The sequence below is a fragment of the Labrus mixtus genome, chromosome 11 (assembly GCF_963584025.1).
Source record: "Labrus mixtus chromosome 11, fLabMix1.1, whole genome shotgun sequence".
Classification (NCBI taxonomy): Eukaryota; Metazoa; Chordata; class Actinopteri; order Labriformes; family Labridae; genus Labrus; species Labrus mixtus.
The window spans coordinates 25,756,860-25,781,184 of NC_083622.1; the positions used below are offsets into that span (position 1 = coordinate 25,756,860).

At 38.1% G+C, this 24,325-nt stretch overlaps 2 protein-coding genes across 2 annotated transcripts; one reads left to right on the forward strand and one right to left on the reverse strand.

Annotated features, from left to right (window-relative positions):
- Positions 1–5,962: 5,962 nt before the first annotated feature.
- LOC132983126 (zymogen granule membrane protein 16-like) lies at positions 5,963–8,670 on the forward strand. The gene is made up of 6 exons (XM_061049367.1): positions 5,963–6,075; positions 6,332–6,388; positions 6,518–6,644; positions 7,602–7,701; positions 8,082–8,168; positions 8,261–8,670. Exons 2-6 carry the CDS (start codon positions 6,337–6,339, stop codon positions 8,402–8,404), a joined length of 510 nt encoding a protein of 169 aa, XP_060905350.1. The 5' UTR covers positions 5,963–6,075; positions 6,332–6,336; the 3' UTR covers positions 8,405–8,670.
- A 3,981-nt stretch (positions 8,671–12,651) lies between these two features.
- Positions 12,652–15,354, reverse strand: cmtm8b (CKLF-like MARVEL transmembrane domain containing 8b). Its single transcript, XM_061051087.1, has 4 exons — positions 15,171–15,354; positions 13,805–13,978; positions 13,428–13,547; positions 12,652–13,317 (listed from the first exon to the last, which is right to left on the reverse strand). Exons 1-4 carry the CDS (start codon positions 15,300–15,302, stop codon positions 13,219–13,221), a joined length of 525 nt encoding a protein of 174 aa, XP_060907070.1. The 5' UTR covers positions 15,303–15,354; the 3' UTR covers positions 12,652–13,218.
- Positions 15,355–24,325: the final 8,971 nt, after the last annotated feature.

Consider the following 24,325-nt stretch of genomic DNA (forward strand, 5'->3'; position numbering starts at 1 on the left):
CAGGTGCCCTGCCAAATCCACCCGCTCAGCAAACTGAACACCATCACTTCTGCACTTTAGACCACACTAGGCTCACAGCCAAGGTCAGGCTTCTACTACATGTCCACTCTGCTGTGTTACGTGCAGTTTTTCATTAGCCGGCATGAATTGGAAAGCTTTTTTATTAACAGTATAAAGATCCATAAATGTACAATGAAGATGCAGTTATACATACAAAACGTTTGTTTTACAGAAAATAACACAGCAAATGATCTTTTTCAATTTAAGCTACACGTGAAGGTAAGCAGAACCAGAGATACTTCCATCAGTACCTTTAATAACACAAAAAGATTTTTATTTATTTTATTTTTTTTACCTATTATGGGTTTGTATTCATTTATTTTTTAGAGAAAAGTGAAGGAGAGCACTGATCTCTAGTTGCACAATCTGACTCATCAATAAGCAAGTTAGAAAAATCAGAAGTGCAGAGATGTTTAGTTTATTTTGTTGTGTGTGTGTGTGTGTGTGTGTGTGTGTGTGTGTGTAAATGTAAATGATAAATAAAAGACAAATGTGGAGTGTGACAGTCAGTTAAAATAAACTGACTCAAAGGTTGAGAAACTTTGTAAGTGTATACTACAGGTCTCTGCTTTTGGTAGATTTTAAGATTAATAAAAAAAAAAGACATGCACAGCCGGTCTCTATACTAAGAAGAGGTTAAATTTTGTTAAATTCAGTGGCTCATGTATCCAGTCAAATGTGCAGCACAAAGTCCATTCATTGAACTTTAATTTGACATTTGGGGTTAACAGTCAGTGAAGTATCCTGCCTACTCGGCGTGCTCAACTGCCCGCTCATGTGCTCATCACTAGAATGCTGGCATGATTTCAGTGACCGTGACCTGTTTCTGCTCTACAGCTCAAGATAGCACCCAATTTAAAAAACTACATGGGATGCATTCAGGTTGTAGAACTTGCTCCGAGTTTAAACCTTTAAATCTTTACGAGAGGTATACTATCTTTATGTAAACCGAGAAACATTAACAGAGGCCTGTCAGTATGATCACGTCATCGCTGATTTACAGAGAAATCTTCCTGCATTGCAAAATTCACACTAGGCCATACTTGCTTTAGTTTAAGCTTATGTACATTCTTAAATCTCTATACATTCAGCATCTATATCTATCTCTAACTTTCTCTTATTAGTAAAGGACGGTGGATGTTTTAAGTTATTATTATCATTATTATTTATGTCTCTCGCCTCTCCCTTTCAATTGTTTGCGATTTTAATGGTCATCCCTCTATGTTAATTTTAAAATATCGCGGGCCCCTAATTGAGTACCACTCCTAATCCTGACAGAGGTTGTAGCTAAGTCACTCTGACAAAAATGCCTATACATAAGGCATGGACAAAAATACTTGGCAATGCGTGGCTGTACTGCAGAGCTCATCTGACAGAAACAGCAGAAGAAGAAGTTTTCCCTTCCTTTTATTTTCAATAAAAATGTGCTCCAACTTGTATGCGCTGGTATCATAGAATGTTATTAAAAGTGGACAAAGCATGAGTGACGTTACCCACTGGTTACTGCAGGCGGCTTTGGGAGCCTGTGGATGGCGGTCGCCATGCTGAACATGCTGTCTCAACCCAACATTCAGTTAACCTAATGACCTGGATTCCAGGAGACGGGTTATAAACCGCATGACAACCGTTGCATTGCACCCTGCCATCATTTAAATCAGCCATGTTCCTTATGAATAACTCTTAACCTTAAAAAAATCCAAACAAGTTATAAAAAAATTCACCCTCCATACAGTGTTGATCAGACCAAATTATTATTTTTTTTTCTATCAGGCTGTAAATATGTAATTTCTGCTGTAAAAACAAACATTTCCGATAATGGCAGACGCTAAAGTTTAGAGAATTACTTTCTGTTGGCTCCAAGGATGTTCAGACTGTTCTCAACACGAGTGGAGAACTGCTGACCTGGACTGGTTTGAGCGGTGGAGGAAAATACCAACATGTCCTAAGGAGGCATAGCCTGATGACCCAGAGGAAGCCTTAGAGAAAGGGTAAGAAGCTTGGACAGCCATTGGGGGTTGAAGTAGAGCCGTTGCTCCTTCGCATCGAAAGGATCCAGTTAAGTTAGTCCAGGTATCTTATCAGGATGGTCACCTGTTTTGAAGGTTTTCCTGGCACGTTCAAATTGTTTGATATATATATTATTGTTTGTTTGTAATTTGATGTTTAGGCAGACAATGCAAATACCTGCCTACCTGTGCACGCTTGTTACACTCTCTTTGCATGGGCGGCATCTTCCAGCATTCTTCTTGAGATAGCTGCACAAAGATTGCAGTGAAAGGTAGTTTGTTTCAATGATAACGATGCATAGTGCTCCTCTCCTCGATTCTCTCCTCTGGACTTGTCCTGCTTTTGTGAGAGAGGACATTTCTCTGGTTGGATACTCAAAAATCTACACTACTCTTGTTTTTATTTAATTTTCCAGATTGTGTACTGCAGCTTCAGATACAAATATTTATCTTTTACCAAATAGATATGTTATGTTAACAGTATACAAACAACTCCACTGCATGTGGTACACTGCATGGCTCGTTCAAGGAAGAACATCTGTAGTGCTGGACAGGTGATCTTAAGCTCAACAAGGGCATCTACTGGAGAATAGAGGCATAGCAGGAGAGAACAGTAGTACAGTGAAAATGCCTTTATTGCCTCAGTTTTGCTGTTTCTGCACTGCCCTGCACTTACGTGATGTGCGTATAACTACCTCCTTTTTCTTTATCATTATTACAAAGAAAACATCATCAAACGTCAAGTGCTGTATAGCCTTATGCCTTATGACATCAATATTACAGAAACATGGAGATTAAAGCAAGTCCGACTGGGTTTTTGACATCGGTTTTTGACAGCAGGTTAACAGAGCAAATAAAACAATATAATAATAAATACAAAGTAAATAATAATAAAAAATAAAAATACAAATTATAAATCTATACATCTAGGCTTAACTTAACATTACTTCTAGTCTAAAATCAAAACAAATAAATACAACATGTTGCCAGTCATGTCTAACTGAATGTAAACATACTTTTGCTGGAGGTAAGATATGTAAATGACAACTTCACAAAAGCAGAACAGGTTCTCTGCTCGCACAAGGTGAGCTATGTGAGATAACATAACTCCCTGTCATCAAACAGACTTTACCCACCTTTACCACCCCCTGCCCTGGGCCTGACAAGTCCAGTACTCATGCCGGGCAACAGCACCGGTAGCCGGGCAGCCAGCTTCACAGAGCTACCTGTCAACCAGACCTCGTTTCTCAATTTGTGTGGTATTTGGTACATGTTATAAAGTCGTGTTTTTGCACAACAGACAGTGGGGCATAGCTCCAGTGGTGTTTATCTGTCTCTCTCCCGCATCCATGAGCGTCCATCTGTAGAGACTTGAGCGGTGATTCAGTGAGAGCAGCCCAGTATGCCTGGAGTCAAGCCCCGCACCTCACCACGGTCCTCCCCAGAGTCAACAAAACTTCTGCGCACTGTTTTAAATCATACTATAAAGCTACAAACTTACAAACCAAGCAAAACAAAGCTCAAAATATGCCTATTACTTATCTCTCCTTTAAAAAAAAAAACAGAGAGAGTATGACAAATATTGATAACAGATTTCAGTTTTATCTGCTGATTCTCCAAACATCAGAAACGACGATAGCCTTAAAGAGAATCGTATTTAGGCACATTAAATTTACCTATTAATTAATTATTAAAATCTCACACATGGGACCGGACAGGACTTTTATTGACTGCTGTGCTGTTGTGCAGCATTTCTGAATATGCTGCGCGTTTATCAAAATGTTTGTCGGGTCAGCAGTTGCCAAGCGTATGACCACTACCGGCCACCGTACAAACAAACAAGGCTCAAAATTAGACATGGGACAAACCTTCATCTTGTACTTGGGTTTTGTAGTTTAAAGCGTTTTCTGCAGTGGCGGTTCTAGACCACTTTTACTGAGGGGGCCAAACTGGGCCCAGTTGTTTTGTCAGAGTTGAACATTAAACCCAGGTCAAAAATAGACAAAGATGATCGCTTTAAAAAAATATATATATATTATGCCAAATAATAGCGCACATCTTTAAATACCACACCAGTAGCAGTATTTAATACTAGATTGTGAGACCAGTTGTTGAGTCAAATACATGTGTTATTAGGGGGGCTCTTCCTTTTGGAGGGGCAATGACCCCTGTTGGCCCCTGCCTAGAACTGCCCATGGTTTTCTGATGCACTTTTAGGTATGCCTTGAGCAGTAGAAATATATGATTTATTTGTAAAGAGGACAAGTGACTTATTAGTCAGAAATACAATATTAATGATGAAGCTTTTTTCTAGAATGTATGTTTTGCTTGTAGTCTGCCCAGTTGATACCTTGCACATTAATCCTATTGTTTTTACGATGCACTCTCATCCAGTTCTCACCACCAAGTCATCAAAATTCCAACACGTTGTCACGACAATTGACGTCTAACCCAGATTGACATGAAGATAGTCGTCAGCGTTTGTATGAGAGGCTGAGGCACAAGTATTCATCTAACTTTGTTTTTGTGTATTTTATTTCAAAACTACTGTGAATATCACCTGATGGTTATACTAAAAACATGAACACCTTAGAAGCCATCAACAGCTTTTATACAAACATAAAATCTATTTACATCCTTAAAATAAAAACAAATGCTGTTCTGATCATTCATTTCGATTTTGTTTATAATTTTCTTTGAATACATAGAGATACATTGTTAAGCAGGATATTGTGTTCACTGATATATATGAGAACGGTTATTCCTGTCGAGTACAAACTGTACAGAGGAACATACCTCACATGCTTTAAGTTTTATGTGAAAACTCAGTGGCGTGTTTCAATCATGTCTTACATCATGTAGACAGAATTAGGTTAAGAACATTCATCCTACGTTTCAAGATAAAATAAATAAACTTGATCAACAGTAGCAGTAGATATGACCAAGAATGAAACCATCAATGTCAAACTTAACCTTAAGTACTATTTTCACTTAACAGATTAATTTCTGTTTTGAAAAACTTTTATACTACTGAAATTGTAATAATTTATTTAAATATCCAATGACCAAGATCTGCCTGAAACATTTACAGACAGAACATTTAAAAAAATATTCAGGAGTGAAATCTTTAAACCAGTTTGACAGCATTTGGACATTTCAACTATTTAGTTATTATGAGGAGTGTTTGGTTATGAAGCAGACAGAATTCAATATTTATATTTCTTTGTGACCAAGAAAGCAGACAAGATTGATCATTTCATTGTTGACGATTTCTCAGCAGACTGCAGAGACTGTGATGTCGTTTTCCACAGCAAAGGTTCACAGTGAATGTTTGACTGATCAGACGTTATGTTTTCAGGACATTCACAGCATATCAGGAAGTAGAGTAGAGTTTAAAGACTGGCCAATTTAAAGACTTCCTTTTCCATGCTGGTCAGAAACAATTGTTTGAAATCAACAAGAATTACTTAAATTTTAAAATAAACAGACAAACAAACATCAACAACTAATAACAGCTTTCAGTTTTGATTTCACCCAAAGTGAATCCAAATGTTACACATTTAAACCCCTACAGACAACCAACTTTAAAAATACATCAACAACATTTTAGAACGAGACCTTCATCAAGCAAACATGCATTTCCCACTGGAAAACATTTGATGAATCAGACTATTAAACCGTTTGTAAGACATAGATTTATGAGAGATGAGGTTGATAAACTAATACAGCACAAATGAGAAAGATATGACTGTATGATCAAAAATGTTTTTCATAACCGAGTGACAAACAATGTTTTTCTCTTGCTGGTTTTATTTATTTAGAAAACAAAGGCAGAGTACAAATAAAAAAAAGAAATGGGTGTGCTTTTGTTCAGCTGTCAGAACACATCACCTTGACAGGTAAGGGTTAGGGCGTGTGTGAGTCTTAGGGAGGGCAGGATTTTATTTAAATACAAGCATCTTCATATCACTACCTCAGTGTCGACTCAACACTGGTTTTAGGAGTTCAGGTGAATTGAACATTTGAGTCTGTATTTTTAAATAATTTATTAGTATCAATCTGTAGCTAGACACTCGAAGGATTTGTATATGGTATACACTGATTTCAGTTCATATCTGAAGATTTTTGAGTTATTTCTAACAACCAAATATCTAGTTAGTCACAGGTAGAAAAACATGTAGAAAGCTATATTTAGCATTCTGGTTTTGATGATGGAGTTGTAAGATTTGTTTTCTTACCCACTGTTTGTCTCTGGATTCCCTCAGAAAAAATGTTTTTCTTCCTGTCCTTCACTTTGATCTGCACTAGCAGTCTGGCAAGTGGTAACAATTCAACACATCCTTTAATATTAGTTGGGCCTTGTCTTGCATAAATTGAAAGTGAAGTTCATTCAACAAACAATAATATTGTATTTTCGTTAACATAATAACCATTTCTCTTTACCTCTCCAGCTTCTACGATAGCCTTCTCCTACTCTGCTTCTGTTGGTAATGGTGGCGGCATTTCGTATGCCACAGAGGGGAATGGGAGGATAACGGCCATCAGAGTCTGGGAGAGACCCAACTCATTTGTCACCAGGTTAGGATCACAGTTTGTGTTAAATGTATCCGCAGTATAAATCTTACAAAGAGGGCATTCTGGTCTGAAATATTTAGAAGCAATGCTTACTCTTTTCTTTCCACATATTTGTGCTGTAAGTGTTTTTCTATGGTTGTTAAACTATCTGATATTCATTTCAGTGACTGTTGTGAAATTTATTTTGAAATTGTTTTTTTTTTTTTTAATTTAAAGAGGATGTGCCACTTTGCTTAATATGACCGTACGTGCATCCTCAAACATAATAACATCAAACGACACAAAAGCAGAAATGTTTTGTCATTGTAAGAAAAGGTCAGATACTGACTCGTAAAAATATGCAGCAAAAAAACCATTCAGCCATGTTACAATTACAGTTCAGGGATTCAAGCCTTTTGCTTCTTCTGTGTTTGGCACAGCAGCTCAGCTTTTTTGTTTCTGCAGTTAACAGTTAAAGGCAGAGTGTGCAACATTTACAAATGAATATAGCAGAAATCCAGTATATCCTCTGTAAATATCTCTCTGAGTCATGACGGTCTACAATGAGTGTGACTCGCGAGTCCTGCTGTCAGTGATGTTGTCTGAGTAGAATTTATATTGTGTTTACATGTTTACATGCTGTTTACTGTAAGTGAGGGACTAGAGAAAAAAGAACATACTGTACTCACTGCTTATTTAAATGTCAAGCTAGCGTTTTTACATCATGGTAATTCCATGTAAATGTATATGCAATCTGAAGCTACGAGCAAAATAAAGAGCGCAACAATTAGCTGCTAACACAACACTGTAACTCGAGAATCGAGACAAGGACAATTTTGTCTTCCGCTTGCGCTTAGCGATTCAGCTAACCGTTAAAACAGAGTCGTTTTTTATACTGTCTCTTACTGCTTCTGATCAGTGCTTTCTCTGCACATGATGACTGATGCTGAGGTTTTCTGTCTTGTTTTTCTTGGCCTAAAGTCTCCAGGTCTGCTATGACTACATTTGGTCTGAAAGGATTGGAAAAGCAGGAGGAAATTTACAAGAGATGCAACTTTATGATGATGAGACCATTATTCAGGTGAGAGATTTGACTGATATTTAAGCTCTATAGTTTAGTTTTGTCTGATTTTTCTACTATTACATTTATTTTTGTGTGTGTAAATTTTGAAAGTCAATGACATGTATTACTCTAACCATTGGAAATATGTAGTTTAATATTCATTAACATTTAGACATTATTTATTATCATCGTTTTTCTTTTTATATAAACAGGTTTTTTTTTGTAAAGGTTCCGAAATTATTAGCAGCTGTCACATTTTTTTTAAATCAGTGGAATGGACTGTAATCTGTTTTGTACTGTTCCTCCATCTTTATGTACAAAGTACATCATTTATTTACATTTTGAGGACAAACCACATGTAACACCTGAGTTAATCTGCTTACACTGCTTTCTTCCAGGTCTCTGGCAAACACAGCAACTTCATCTTTCAGCTGGTTTTTGTGACTTCCAGAGGCCGTTTCTTTTCTGCAGGCTCTCCAACAGGGGTATTCAAACTTTTTTTTTCTCTCTTATTTTGGTTACTATGATTAATGTTAATGCTAATAACCAAACATGACATTTTTCGACTGTGTTTTAGTTCTCCTTTCACTTCTACCCGACTGACGGTAAGGCAGGGCTTCGTCTGCTGAGCGGCCGCTACACTAGTTCTGGGATAACTTCACTGGGAGCCCACTGGGGAGAGGTCATCACGAATCAGTACAGAGGAAGTAGAAGATGCTAGAACCTAATGCATGATTTTAACTGTGCTTTGTGAGCATGAACTGTAACTATAAAGCTATATGTTGTATTATGTAAGCAGTGTGATAACTGGGACATGTATTAACAAATGGGAATAGTGTTGCCTACTTCTTCATTAAGACGGAAAAAGGGTCAATCGTTGGTTTATACTGTACATAAAATACAAGGCATTGTGATTTTTTGAGGTGCAGTTTAACACAAAGAATGTACAAATCATGTTTTTATAGCGATTCTTGTGCTTTAAGTTAAGAGCCAATAATTTAAGATTTTTGCGGGGAGGAAAGCGGTGATTTACTGCACTTTATCAAAAACAGAGGAATGTAAAAATAAATCTTTTCCTTATGTGTTATTTTATGTACATATTATTTTTCTACATACTTTTAGTGTTGTCCAAATGTTGACGCTGAGTCATATTAAATTCTGTTGTACATAACAAAAGGTATAATCTTGAATTTTGTTTCTGTTGTGACCATAGGAAAGTAGAAAATTGAAACAGAAGTAACTGCTTTATATGTTCAATAACAAAGGGAAAATATGTGCCAAATAGAACATTTTGATGGTCAACTTGTGGTTACTTGGTGCAGATTTATTTTTACAAATGGCCTTCTTGTTCCAGTATGACACAACAACAAAAAAAAATAACCAACAAGCCTAAACATTTTTGTCATTGTAAAAATGTTTAAGTTTTGACTAAAAATTAAGGTGAAAGGATTAAATACAAATATAACCGTAAATTCAAATCTGTTGTATTTACGGTTATATTTGTATTTAATCCTTTCACCTCTTGGTGCTTTTTGTGGAACAGAAGCTCAGTTTACTTGCAGGCAACATTTTGTTAAAGAACACAAGGGAAAAGAAAAGGATAAAAGGTAGGACCAGATTAAAAAGAAACAAGGGGCATGAAAGGTATAAATATTGAATTTAAATATCTGAAAGAATAACTCTTTATTCTTGGAACATTTCACTTATTATCTATTCTTTTAAAGCAAAGCACTGGTGATTAAAGCTAATGTATTTGCAGCACATGATTGTACTCTAAAACAACTGGTGTTGAAGTAATCTCACCTGATTTATCTTGTTTATCCCCATGCAACAGCATGACACAGGTTGGAAGATCACATTCCACTGCTAAAACAAACAAAAGATGTATTTCTATTCTTGGGTTTTGGCTTTGGACTATTTCCAAAACTGCAACGTGTACTCTGCGACCTACACTGGGCGGTCATAGTTTCATAATGGCAGGCCAGGTAGCAGGCCAGTGGTTGCCAATCACAGGGGTGTGGTTATCTCCAACACCAACCGCAGGACTTTCAGCATTCTGTCACCGTTCAGCAATATAGCAATATAGCCGCGAAACGGTTGCTGCTGACAGGCCGGTCTTGTGTCGCGCCGGGGCCAGCGGCCGCAGCAGCCAAAACACAAGACCGGCCTGTCGGAAGCAGCCGTCTCGCCGCTATATTTATATTTTTTCGCCATTATCAGCTTTCTCCATAGAGCCTGTTAGCATAGCTTCCAAGCAATATGGCAGATGTTAAGTTTCGATTCTGGGAATGAGTTCCCACCCACTGATCTGTGATAGGTCTGTAGCTTCAGTGGTTCAAAATATGAGGAACTAGAGTTGTAGTTTCACATCGTCGACGCAATATGACGATATTTGCGTCACTGGAAACTCCTTGTCAGACTTAGAAATACAGAACTTTCCAGTCTCAGGGGGAAATGAGGGCTGGAAGCACGACCATTCAAAAATACTACCAGTTTACTACTGACACAATGCTTAATGCAAATGGGTGAAGTCTCCCTTTAATGTAGATTGTGAACAGCACGGGACCTAACACAGAACCTTGTGGAACCCCTTTTGATAGCGGTAAGTATTCAGAGTGATCGGATTGTACAGTCACACATTGCAATCTATTGGACAGATAACTCTGAAACCATTTACATGAGGAGTCAAAACCAACATCATTTAGCCTCTGCAGGAGTATGGTGTGATCAACAGTGTCAAAAGCTTTGGTTAAATCAACGAAGAGGGCAGCACAGTATTTCCCTTGATCAACAGCGGATACAATATTATTTATGACTTAGGTAATTGCTGATATGGTACTGTGTTTTTCTCTGAAACCAGACTGGTGAGGACTTAATACAGAATTTATTGAAAGGAATTATTTTAGTTGATTATAGTCCAATGACTCCAGGATTTTAGAGAGGCTGGACAGTTTCGAAATCTTCCGGTAGTTGTTGAGTTTGTTTTTGTCGCCGCCCTTATGCAGAGGGATGATGTGTGCTGACGTTGTAATTGAAAGATTAAAAAGATAAGACATTTATTCAGTGATAAACAGACTGGTAGCTTTATGTTTTTAGCTGGGGAACACTGCACATGAGAAGTGCTTCACCACAATTCTTACATAACAGCTGGTCTTTGTCCTAGCTTCAGAGTAATCCTGTAATAATGCTGCACCACTGGCTTACAACGTAAAGGCTGGCTAGAATAGTTGCTGGCTCTAGGCACACCCTCAGACCAACCTTTTGGTTTGACGTAGTTGGAAGGATTGTTTACGCTTGAATCGATTTCATCTTATTAATTTATTTTACTCACACATTTTTAATTTCATTAGAATGTGATTGCCTAGGAGACATCACTGTAATGTGCAAGCTGTTTTGAGGCCAATAGATAACACTTATTGCAGAATCTAAGTTTGAGAGGTAGTATTGCAGGTATTGCAAAAAGCTAAATAATGCTTGAAACAAGTGTATATTTTTTATTGTCTCAATAAGTAATTGAAGCACACTGTTGCAAAAAGCTGTTTCTTACAACTTTTGAGAGAAAGTGAAAGCCCTGAACAGCAGGAAATATTGCTACCAGGCACTACAGAGCTTCTCAAGACTATTATGTAAGTTAGTTTGAGGGCAACATTATCTTAGAATCTTAGCAGTCACAACCAGTAGGTTAAGAAGAAGTGGGCCTTGTTAAATCTTTATCCGTTGTTACCACAGAAATATAGGTTAAGGTGGGTGCCAGTAGTGGTAAATGCGCACGCCCCATGCACGGAGGCAACAGTCCACCAAACGGACGGCCCGGGTTCAGGTACGACCTGTGGCTCCTTTCCCACACTCTCTGGAGTCTATCCACTGTTATCTCTAAATAAAGGAATAAAAAGCCCCCAAATAAACCTTTAAAAAATAAAATGAATGGAGGTTAAGCTTGGTTCATGTTTGTATGTCTTTAAGAAATATTTGAAAGGTTCAACCCTTCTGCTTCTGACCAACTTTATGATCAAATGTTCTAACAGAAATTAGGTCAAAGGGCGTGTTCGGCGGCATGATAACAATCTTACTATAATAGTATGTCAGCTGGTGCATTATGATTTATAACACCCTAAAAAAATCTTATGTATGCTGATGATCTCTCACTTTGAAGTGCTTTGATTCAACAGCTGCTAAATATATGACTAATTCAGAAAATGTAAATTATATGAAGAAAGAAAAATAGCTTACACCTGGGGCGGATCTATGGGTGGGCCTGGATGTCCACAGGCCCACCCAATCAGGATCATGACCATATTATGAATAACTGAATAATTGAATGAATTAAAAAACATGTACTTTAATTTCATGTTTATTCTTCCTTTTCTTAAGGAAATTTAGAATTGTAAATATGTACAGTAGCTTTTCTCACACACAACTGACGTTATCACACAACATCACATTTGGCACTGGCGATTTCATTCTCCTTTAGCTAGCAGCCAGATGGAAATTTAGAACTATGGCTAAACAGCTATCTTTGAGCCACTTTTTGAAAAAACACGTTAAGAGGATGAAGCATGTTTGGGTCAGGTCGTGCATGGAGATTCCGCAGCAGGGGGGTCGTAAGTTACGCTTATGGCATTACATTTACAAGTGTGTTCAAAATGTGCATTCTGGTTAATATGAAATGAAAAGATCCTGAGTGTTGTATTGTATTGAATTGATACATTCACCTCATTCTGTATAGAAAACAGACGATGCAAACACAAACTATGTTCTAAATATTTTAAATAAATACAAACGTGAGTTGTCTGACCTAACTTAAGACATCGTTTTGTATCTTGGACTTGTTGGTTTCCACTGAAATCACAGATTATTGCCTGGATTCCAATTTACAATGGGTTATTGCATGATATGTACAGATAGACATAAGAAGAGAATGTTGTATTTTCATATGCCCCATTGGTGTGTGGACAATTAATGAGTGAATATTGTATGTTTATTATACAAAGGCTTGTTTATTTTGTGAGCAGTTAAGCTGAATTTAAGCAAACGATTTTGAATTTCAGGATGCTTTTCAGTATAAATAGAAAAGAACACATTTTTTAACACATCAGCGTGTACTTTTGGGACAACACAATAAGCTAACACAGTGATTGTGTAAAGACTTACACAAAAAGTGTTGTGATAAATTCAACTCTCAGATGTGTTGAAACTCAACACATGATGTGTTTTTTTTTGACACATTTGTCTTTAGAGTGAAGCTCTGTCTGATTTGACAGATTTTTCAATTGACTAGTGTCCTTCATGCATATAACTTTCTCAACTTTACTGGACAGAGTTACAGAGTCCACCACATCTTGTAGAGAGACGATGTCTTCCTCTGCCTCTTTTTCTGACCCCTAAAATATGACATGCAAAAAAAGATAACATCATTGACATGCACTGTAGTTTCTTTTCAAGTGTTTCATTTGGCTGAAGCCTTCTCCTGGTCTGAAGGTAGATCTCCATAACATATTCCTCAGGAACAGTCTCCAGAATGTTGTCTTCAACCAGCTAGTGATGAGATAATTGTCCCTCCTCTGTCAGTTTCCAGGAATAGTAACTCAGGTAAGTGCTTCCTGTGTAGCACACTGTTGTCAGACATGCAAAGAACTGAAAGGCGGAAAACGAGGACAAATTAGGATGTGAAAAAAGATAGACTGTTTTTTATTATAAAACATATATAATGAAATTAAGCATTTCCTCAACAGTTCATATCTTACTGCAGATGTTGCCCAGCAGTTGTAGTTGTGTCGCCCCCTAATGGCCTGGTTGACTGAAAGAGCATCCACTACTGCTGTCACCAGATACAGAACTGTGGCACTGCAGTTCAAACACAGAGACTAAAAGAGAGAGAGACACCAACAACAAAAATATCCAAATATAGAGCTATAGCATTCAAGCAATATCAAAGATCAAAACAGTTTTTTTGCTAAATGAGTAAACCACACTTTCTTTATGTGTGTGGTGTTTGTGTGTATGTGTGTGTGTGTGTGTGTGTGTGTGTGTGTATGTGTGTGTGTGTGTGTGTGTGTGTGTGTGTGTGTGTGTGTGTGTGTGTGTGTGTGTGTGTGTGCTACAGTATGTACGTGTGTATTACCAGTGTAGTCCAGGGGACCTGTGGTATCCTGTGATGGACTCCAGTGAGGTAAATAACAAACAGACCAACGGTCAGAACCCAGAACAGTACTGCAACAAACATCACCCAGCAGAGCGCAGACAGCTGAAAATAGTCTGTGCCCCCGACCAGAATCCACACCAACATACCAAACACCTGCAGGGGGGGGGGGAGGAGTTTATCACATAACCATACTTCTTGGTCTACTTCTGACTGAAAGATGATAAAAGTAAAGAGAGGTTGAAGAAAGTAAAACAAAAGAAGAAGAGGGGACTCTGCCAAAACTGGTTAAGAAACACTTTAGGAGTAATTTAATCTAATTGAGAATCATTTAACAAAAGATCATACTGACAAATTGTGTGTCTTGTCGATTTGTTTTTAAAAACATGTTGTGTAATTACTTTTCTATTCATGGGTTATTCTTACCAACAAAACCAATCATCTCCTTCTCATCAAAATGTTGTGTTGAGAAACTCTTTTTCTTTCCTGCCAGCACAAACCGACACCCACCCTTCCTGTTTCACAGAAAAAGATTTCTGCACGATGTTTCTGATCACATTCTGAAAACATGTCTGGCATGAAACATGACTAACAGTAACTTTATTTTTATTTTGGGTTGCACATTTTAAACATTATCTACTAAAACTATTTGCAAACATTTGTAGCAAAATGTGTTTTTCAGGCTGAAGCTTTCATTCTTCTCTCATCAGGTTTTTATTGAAATAATGCTGATTAATGGAATAATTAATTTTTTTAATACACATTCCTGAAATCACAGTTAAACATTTAGTAGTTAATAAAATGCTACTACTTTTAATCTTGTAGCAATCGCTGCAGTCAGCTCTCCTTCACTAAGGCCTGCACAGCCTCTGCATGGCAGACAGCCAGACTGTATTTACAGAAAGGCTGTCCTGACTTTTCCCTCAGCTGATTCAGAAAGGAAGAGACACAATGAGCGAGAGAAAGGGAGAAGAATTGATTTTCTTTGTGTTTTGGGTTAACTTCCTATTTTCATAGAAAAACTGTTTTCTTCCTTTCCTTTGGTGTTCCTCAAGCTCTTTTAACAGTGACATCTATTTCAACTCTAATTTCTCTTTTGAATTCCAGAAAAATAAAATGATTCTTTAAACAGTTTTCTCACACAGGTTGACCGAGTGTGTCACAGTAGAATAGAAAGGAAACAGACGACGTCTCTAGGTGTGTCCGTACCTGCCTCACCTGCTGAGGACGTGTTCACATAACTTATCTGCACTATACTTCTTCTGTTCATAACGTCTTTGATAAACATACAAAGTATATGTATTTGTCGTTGCACATTGAAAACCCAAATGTGTAAATTCACACTCACTATCTCGGCCATGAGGAGTAGTCCTTTTGCAGTGGTGGTCAAGTGCCGGTCAAAGGCCAAAGTGGAGGTGGAGATGCTGCATTCAGGTAGTGTAGGAGTCCTGCGGCTCGTCACCACAGCTGCCCTGTCCATGGTGAACTGACCGTGACAGTCCGAGTGCTTTCAGTCAGATTGTTGCTGCTGCTGCAGAGGAAGTTGTGTTCCTGTCCCTGACTCCAACAAGGACACCCCCCCTACATGGACCTTTTTGTTTTCTTCCAGGGTCGTTTTTTTTTCTGCCCATACGTTTTTTAAAATGATTATATTTTATGATCAAGTATGAATGCCATGTTAGAGTCATGATGGTACACTGAAGGTTACAAATGATGCAGGCATGACAACAAATAGGGAGGAAATGGAGTCCTTCAGAGGAATTCACAGAGAAAGCCAAGAGGAGGAGAAGTGCTGTGTGCAGTCTACTGCAGGACACCATGATGACGACACTTCAGAAGCTGATAAATGATGCTGATATTCAAGCTGAAGAGGTGGTGACTTATTTGCTGCAGAATTTACATTTTGAAGCCTCTGTTTACAATGATTGACCATTAAAGGCAGAGTCAGTAGATATAGTTGTTTACAAAAGTAATGACACTCAATCATCACTTATGGGTTCTCCATACATGTGTGGTGGTGACGGTGTCTGCAGAGACTTTTCCTCTGCCTCTGTTCTGATGTTTAGTGTTGATTTGGTTGACTCAGCACACTTCAGGGTGGGGAGCTGGTGTATTTCCCCCCAGACAATGACAAGATTTGACGCGATTCAAACAGGTGAATTAGACAGACACAGACAAGGCAAGCGGATAAAGCTCATTCCAAAGCGAGGGTGAAGCTCACATAGTTGGCTTGATACCTGTTGGACGGGAAGGTGCCAAACACCGACCATTATGTAATATTGTCAGGTAGACTGCAGTGTAGCTACAGGAAGCAAACGTACACGCTGGGCCGTTACCAGGGTTTAGAAAATAATGAGGTCCAGAATTTATTCTCTCAATGTATTGTATTCAAGGCATTTCGGGCATAAATAATTCACAAACTCACACATATTGACTTCCTATTTGTAAAGTGAACGATCTGTGGATCACATACTACCTGAACTGTGGGTGGTGATCCGAACAGAGCATCCATGCCACGCTTGTGTTTTACTTACTCTCTGATGTACATCGCTTTGGATAAAAGCGTCTGCTCAATGAATTGTAGAATTGTAAAAAGTTAATTGGTACTATTTGCTGTTTAATACACAACACCATCAGATAAAGGGGTTCTGGAGGGGCTTCCAGAAACAATTTTAAGCAGCTTAAATTTACTGTCCTGCATTCTGGTCAGTTTTTATTCACATTTTTTTTTTTTTTTTTGCAGAACTTTATGATTCTAATCTAGTCTTTTTTTCCTTTTTTGTGTCATTTTCAAATCTCCTTTATTTATCAGACACATTCGTTGAATACTTTTATAAAGGTGTGGACTGGACAGTTGTTTCTGCACTATTCCCTGCAAAGTGTATTTATACAAGTAGTCTATATGTAAAGCTGATGTGTAATTAAGTATGACATTGTTTTGTTCTTGCACTTATAAGAATGGCAATCAATAGGACATTTAAACATGATCCAGATTGTGATTCATTTTCTGTGACACATGGTCATACAGTGATCTTGTTATTTTTGTTTTTTCTGGGTTGTTTTTGTTTTCAGTGTGGTCAGGACAGTGTGATTGACTATTGCACTTGCCTGAGAGAGAAAGAGAGAGAGAGGGAGAGAGAGAAGCTTTTTATTTGCATTTTGAACATTGAGAAAACAAAACACATCTGTGAGCGAAAAATGACATTTATTTCTATGCTGCCGTACAAGCAGGGAGTATCTCTGACCACTAGGGGGCAGTAGCTAAACACGTATAATATTTAATCTTTCTTAGGAGGGCCTACAGAGAAGAGGAAAAATGGACAAAGTTGAGGAGCTGGCTTAGTAAACAGCTGCTACTATGATTATGGAAACTGTGGTTTTAACTCAACCATTCTTTCTCTCTCTTTCTTTTTTTTCATTTTGAAGGAAATGACAGACAGTCCAAACAACAACAACAATAACATGGCTTATTCAGTTGTTTGGATGAAGATGTACTACAGAAGCAGGTCTGCATTAAGCCAACCTGAATTAAAGACTCTTGGATAACTATATTTAATTGAACTGTGACCACGGCATAAACATATTACTGAATCCATAGTGAGTCTGTCAGTGTTACAAGTTGAATACACTGATAACAAAAAGGAACCTTTATATTTATTTGGATTCAATGAATGAGATTAGATTTTCTCAGCTCTGGCAGCAACTTGTATTCTCTTGATTTGTGATGGGATAAAGGTGATTGAAAAACCAGGTGACATAAGCTGTTTTATTTTTCACACACGCACTCCTGAAAATTCATAGAACATTTCAGGAAAAGCCCATTGAAATCTCATGAAGCTGCTTAATAACATGTCACTCATAGCTGTAAATGTTCCCTGTCGGACTGGGAGGGAGGGGTCTTAGGAGACAGCACATGACGTTTCAAAGGCACTGCGGAAATCCAAGATGGTGGACAAAGCGACAGAGCCCTACACTGTGATGACAGTTTTGTGCCTTTTTATCAATGCTTTGTGTAATTCCAAGTATTCACAGTATCGACAAACAAGTGGGAGAATAATATACAGGGGAGCAGGAAATAGTATGAAGCAGTTTCACAACATGCACAGGGATTGTCGTGTGGTATAAACATCATCACCCTGTCCACTCACTCATATTTCCTGCTGCGTTCACACACCGGCTTACTGTCTGGATACAGTCTGGGTGAAACATTTAGCCAATTGCGTTCGCTACCTGCAACAGTCTGGTCCATTAAATTTCTGACTGGACTTACACATCCTCTCTCGTATGCTTTATAATCAAATTCTTCCTTGCATTACACATTCTGCTACTGTCTGCATTACTCTCTTTCTCCTTTAACTGAACCTGCAGATCAACTTGATGATTCCTTGTATCATGTTGCTGGCTACATGTAGCCAATAAAATACAAATTAAAGGCCAACTTTTACATCTGTGCAAGAAAGCATGCGCCCGGAGACATTAGTCTTTTTGTGAGAGCAGTAGATTTTATGTATGAGCTATTTAAAAGCTAATTACCACAGCAGGACGGGGGTCATTTTACTTTCATTCAATCAATTAAAAATGGAAACACAATCTCCATGTCATTTATTAATGTCAGAGCTAGTTCTTAATTATTTCTTCACAGATTGAACGTGACCACATTCACAAAGTTCTAGGTTTTTGTCCATTTAGAAATTACTCTCTGCCGACTGTGTATTTTTCATTAAAGTTATGTGTGTTTTTATTGTTTGAACTCCATGCAAAGAATAAAACTGCTTTCAGTTTTTGTCGAAAATCCAGCTTGTTGTATATTTTAGTGTGGATTAATTTGCTACGGATGATCAGGGGCTTTTATGATTTTATTCTCCTTTTTGTGTTTAAACAAGAGTAAAGTCCTTAGTTCGTTCTGCATCCAAATTAGAAACAGAACCTGCTTTACAGGTCAGGTATGTGTACACATACAAGGAATTTGACTCCAGTTTTTACTGCAGTGAGTGTGCAGACACAGAAATAGATGTTCTCCTTAAACAGACAATAAGCGTGACACATACACATTTAACTACTGTACTGTTTACAGATCTAACATTTCATTGATTATAATTGTTAGTAGACATTTAGTACTTATTCATGAAACAGCAATGCCAGTCAATGGCACAGAGACATTAAGACAAAAGAGCAGCAAAGTGGATTTTTTAAATTTGTGTTTCCACTGTTCAGAATAAATGAATGTATGAATGGTTAATACTGATCACATTTGTTATGCGAGTCGAGTAAAAGGCACTTACAGTCATTCTAATCCTAAATCCCGCCCACCAGCCAGTCTTAATGATGGCTGCTCTACAAATCTGCTGCCAACACAGTATCGGTCCTGACCGAATGAATAATGGAAACCACTTGTCAATGAGCTCACATTAGAGTGGCCTCTCTCTTCAGCTGGATATACCAGAACAAACCTTGATTGATGACATGGTCGATAGGAGTTTCTCTAAAGTTTTTTTAAGAGCTTCTGTACATTGCATACACACACTGTCCACTTGTACTCCATCTTTCTCTTCCTTTTCATCCAGCCCCGCTCACTTTTGAGACGTACGACCCTTACTGTTACTTCCCCGTCATCTGATGCCATAATTTGTCTGAAGAGTATCCACTAAAACAACAATTTAAGGTTTTTGGTGACAAAAAGTCAGCATGAGAACTGGCAGCATGGACAAGATGTTTTATCTCACTGGAGTTCAATATTCATGTTTATAGGACAGAGTGTTCATAAGATGACAGAGTGAGTTATAGAAGGGTAAATCCCCTCACTTATATCCCCACACATATACAGGTTTTAGTGGGCCATATCATGTTATTAGTTATATGGTATATGGAGCAAGATCTCACATAGTCCTAATGAAAGTTAGAATCATTACTGCAGGATTTTCTGCTCAGCAAAAGCCTTTTGCCTAATTTGTAGTAGCCTCTGACTTCGATTCTATAAAGTAATTAAAATGCTTTATTGTCTCAGCAGCTCAATTAAAACTGTGATTCTCCTTTAACTCCCTGAAATACCACAAAGGCTTGAAAGCACAAAGGTGATTAATGGTTATTTCACAGTTGTTCTGTTAATGCACATCCTAGGATTGTCATATGAGATTATAACAGAAATAATAATAAAGATGGGGAAAAAATTTCAATTAACCTAAAGCCAATGCAGATGACAACAACAGAATCTGTTCTTTGAGTCTAGAAGCGATGCATGCGGGCTTTGAATTGTAGGTTATTAAGGAACAGCAACAACACATGACTGTTATATGGGACAGAGGATTCATTTGAATTTAGTGCACAAGCCATAACCAAACTACAGTGAGAATCATATTTATAGCTACAACTATAAAAATGGTAGGCAGAAAATGTTTAGAAAATGATGGCAATTTCTGTTCATAGGTTTTCTGCTGCAGTGTTATTTTACTCTGTTGCTCCAATTCACTCAATCAGAACTAAAGAATCATCATCTAAAAGTGATTTAATTAAAAACAGAAACAATATAATGAATACAATAAGTTCACTCCAGAGGAAATTATGTAACCAACTGAAAATGTGCAGTTGTGTCTATTCTTTCTCAGGGTTTCACTTTCTCTCAAAACCTTTTCTTTTTCTGGAGAGAAAACATCGTGCCATTACATCTCAGCTGGAAACAACAGAGCTTTCATTTATTTTCTCTCCTCTCCCCTCCCTTCCTCAACGTGTCTTTTCCATTCTCACCATTGTCTTCATGCTGCACTGTATTTATTCTTCTATCTTTTGCTCTAATTCTGTCTAACACACACACACACACACACACACACACACACACACACACACACACACACACACACACACACACACACACACAAATACACACGCTGCACCATTTATCGAAACTCTACATGCAAAGATGTAAATAACCTGAACTCCGCCTGAACCTCCCATCCCCTCTATACACACACACACACACACTAATAAACGTGCAAGCCCAGATGCTGCACTGTAATTGGCCGCTGTGGCTTCCTGCTGTGGAAAAGATATTTTTAATGTACACACTTAAATACACATACACACACACACACACACACACACACACACACACACACACACACACACACACACAAATCCTTGCCTCTACAACATCTGCCACACATCCCCCAACACATGTGCTGGTTTATTACAACCACACACACACACACACACACACACCAGTACACGCACACACATAAATACTATACAGTGCATGTACCCTGTGTCACCATCCCGGCAGCCCCTCCCTGTTTAACCACCGGGCCTGACATCAACTCTAAATAAAATGATGCGGTTGTGTGCTGGGATACACAAGCCTCGCCCTCTGAGGCTTCAGCTGCTGTGTTTCCCTCACAGTGTTTTTCTTGGCTGTGTGGATAGGCCTCTGGATGATGGGATGCTGAATATTTTTCTATCCAGAAGTTAGACTGAATAAATATGATTGAAAAAACATCAGCTTTACCAGTATCTCTTTAACAAACAACACATATTCTCTCTGGGCAAATCACAGCCTTGACATCAATTTCTTTCTGTGCTGCTCTCTCTCTCTCTCCTGCATTATTATTTTATTCTTACTCTGTCCTCACCTTCATTTTCACCATTAGCTAGATTTACAGTCTGCTTAAATTCCAAAAACACATGATTACACCGAAGGTCCTGGCTGTGAAAAATAGGAAAGAAGGGACTGTTCAGTCTTCTTTTGATGTTTTCCTTGATTTTTGGCGCCCTCTGCAGGCTTTACAGGCTTCTTTTTCTTTTAAATAAAAAACTCTAATTTGATGATGTAAACCTTGAATTAAGCTTTTTGAGGTTGGAGCTACGTAAAAAGAAATGAAAGCAGACACAAAAGTAGGACATCATTCAGGAAATGTTGGCTCCATTCACGTTTTTGGCTTTTATGGTTCTTGTGTCAATGACTTATAGAGAGAGTGATTTTCAGTTCTTTATCCATATATAGATATACTGGTATTATTCATATAACTTGGTCTATTGTCTAAAAATAGACAATATGTTGTGTAACTCTTCTGCCTTCGGTTATTGGGAAGGTTGATATTTTTATCTGTTTATGTTATCTCTTAAGCTGCTGTCATCCGGTCGCAGACACACTCTGCCTGGGTGCAGGACGAACAGATCTAAAAGCTCATTTGTCCCTGGTACCTTTGTTCTCCTCAACAGCATCATGTGATCCTCCCCCTTGGTTTGTGTAGTTTAGAGTTATTTGTGTGTTTCAGTTTTTACTTGTTTTATTCACTGTTGGCTATAAAGCAAATTGTCCTCTTGGGGATAATAAAGATGACCTTGAACATTGAACCTTGAACCTTTTAATGTGACCCCGGATGTCCGCTTTCTGAAATATTTGTTCATATTATTGTTTCAATTGATATTAAATGTAAATAATCACAAACAGACTCCAGGCCTGTTCTCAAGAAGGTTTATACAAACAAAGAATTTGTCTTGGTGCAAAAACAATGAACAGAAAAGTAGGAACTGTCAGGGCTACTCCTGCTGTCAGGGCTCCTAAATAGCATAGCTAAATAGCATGAAAGTATAAGGTGCAGGATGAAGGTAAGTGCCAGTATCTTCTGACAGTGTACAAAAGGCTGATGAAATTTGGTGGAAAAGATCCAGTACTGGTGTCTTTGATTTTATTTTGGTTTACATCATGACGAAAGAAATACATTGAAAATGTATTGAGAAACTTTTTAAAGATAGAATATAATTAGAATGTCTGTTTCTTTTTTTTCAAATGAAAAACACAAATGGAGCTATAATAGGTTTTTGCAGAAGTGATAACAACATATTCTGTATTTCATATGGCAGCTCATTGAGTGCCACCACAAAATAAACATTATGGCAAAATCACAGAAGCGAAACAAAAAGTGTATTATCTCCTGGTGCATAGTCTTATTTTCTAGACCCACATCAGCTAGTTATAATGTGTAATCCTTTAGTCTAGGGTTTACATGTTGGTTATTCAACAATTAATGAGTATCCATGGAGACATGCACGTATGCAGAAGCCATGATTTCTTACAGATGTGTGTTTTTTTTTAATATTATGTAGAAAGATGAGAAACAGTAGCTTTGTCCAGGTTTGGGGAGAGATCTGCCCTCCATCTTTCATGAGCAATTACTAACCTTACTAGTTAAGAGAGACAGATAGAGGGGGGTGCGGAGGGGGGGGGGGGGGGGGGGGGGTGGAGTTGCGCAAAGAGAGAGAGAGAGAGAGTGTGAGAGAGAGAGATGGATGTATCAAACAGCAGCCCCCTGCTGAGCTGGGGAATGGAAAAGCTGCTGGCACCAACATGAATATTTCAGCAGATAGCTACAGCTCTCTGTACCTCCTCTCTCTCCCTCTCTCCCCCTCTCTCTCTTTCTTTCTCTCTCTCTCTCTCTCTGTCTCTCACCTCTTTCCTCCCTCATAACCCTCCGCACTACCCCCACTGCCTGCTCTGCCTTTACTCTCTTGTGGAGTGGACAGTGATAATGAAGGGCATGAGAGCTAGAGAGAGAGAGAGAGAGACTTGCTTGGACTGAATTCTGGGTAGCGGGATCAGAAAATGGTACCTGGATGTAAATCTGGGAAGGCAGCAGCAGCAGCAGCAGCAGAGGAGTGTTGCCTCAACTTGGTTGCCCCCCCCCCCCCTCCCCCCGCTAGACACTTGTGATGGTTTGGCCTCGGGTAGTTCAACATAAAAACAGAACGAATGGAACAAAACAAATATCAGCAGGCAGGGTTTTCTCTAGAGACCTTAATAGATTTTTAAAAGATCTGATATTTTTCTTAAATTTCTAGTTTCACAAATCCTTTCCTAATCTGTTGTTTATTTTAAGACATTTTGTAATCTTTCAATTCAGATTGTGTGTTTATGTATATGAGTCAGTGTATTGGGGCATTGGAAAAGACTGGTGATTGTTTGTAGGTTTGTTTTAATTGCGTATAGCTACAATAAAGACTTTGCATGCCGCACACCATTAAAGGTGAGCTGTTGCCTGGAGGAGCACTATTGTTATCTAAACTTTTTTTTTTTTTGTAACAGAAATGCTAATGCTCTGTTGTTAATGTGTCTAGAAAGCGTATACTTTGTGCTTAAGTAAAACAAGTCACTTGAGATTGGGGAATGTATTTGAATAATATTCAGGCTCGATCTGTGTCTCAGGTTCTTGCTCATATTTTTGGCATCATACACAAATAAACAAAACCCCCGGGTTGCAAGGAGTTTGTCATCGGAAACTTTTAAGAAATAGAGGATTTGATGTGTTCCCATTAAAATGAACTCTGCCACCGTCTTTTTCAGTTTTACCTTAAAACTTAAAAATAAATGTTTTTATGGATAATTATCATTTCACTGTTTTGATTAAAAAGAAAACATAACTGGTTGGGATTGTGATGATGATGGGTTAATGTAAATTGTTACGTAATTTACTGTAAGCAGACTCATTACCAGAGGTGTTTATTTTTCCTCCATCA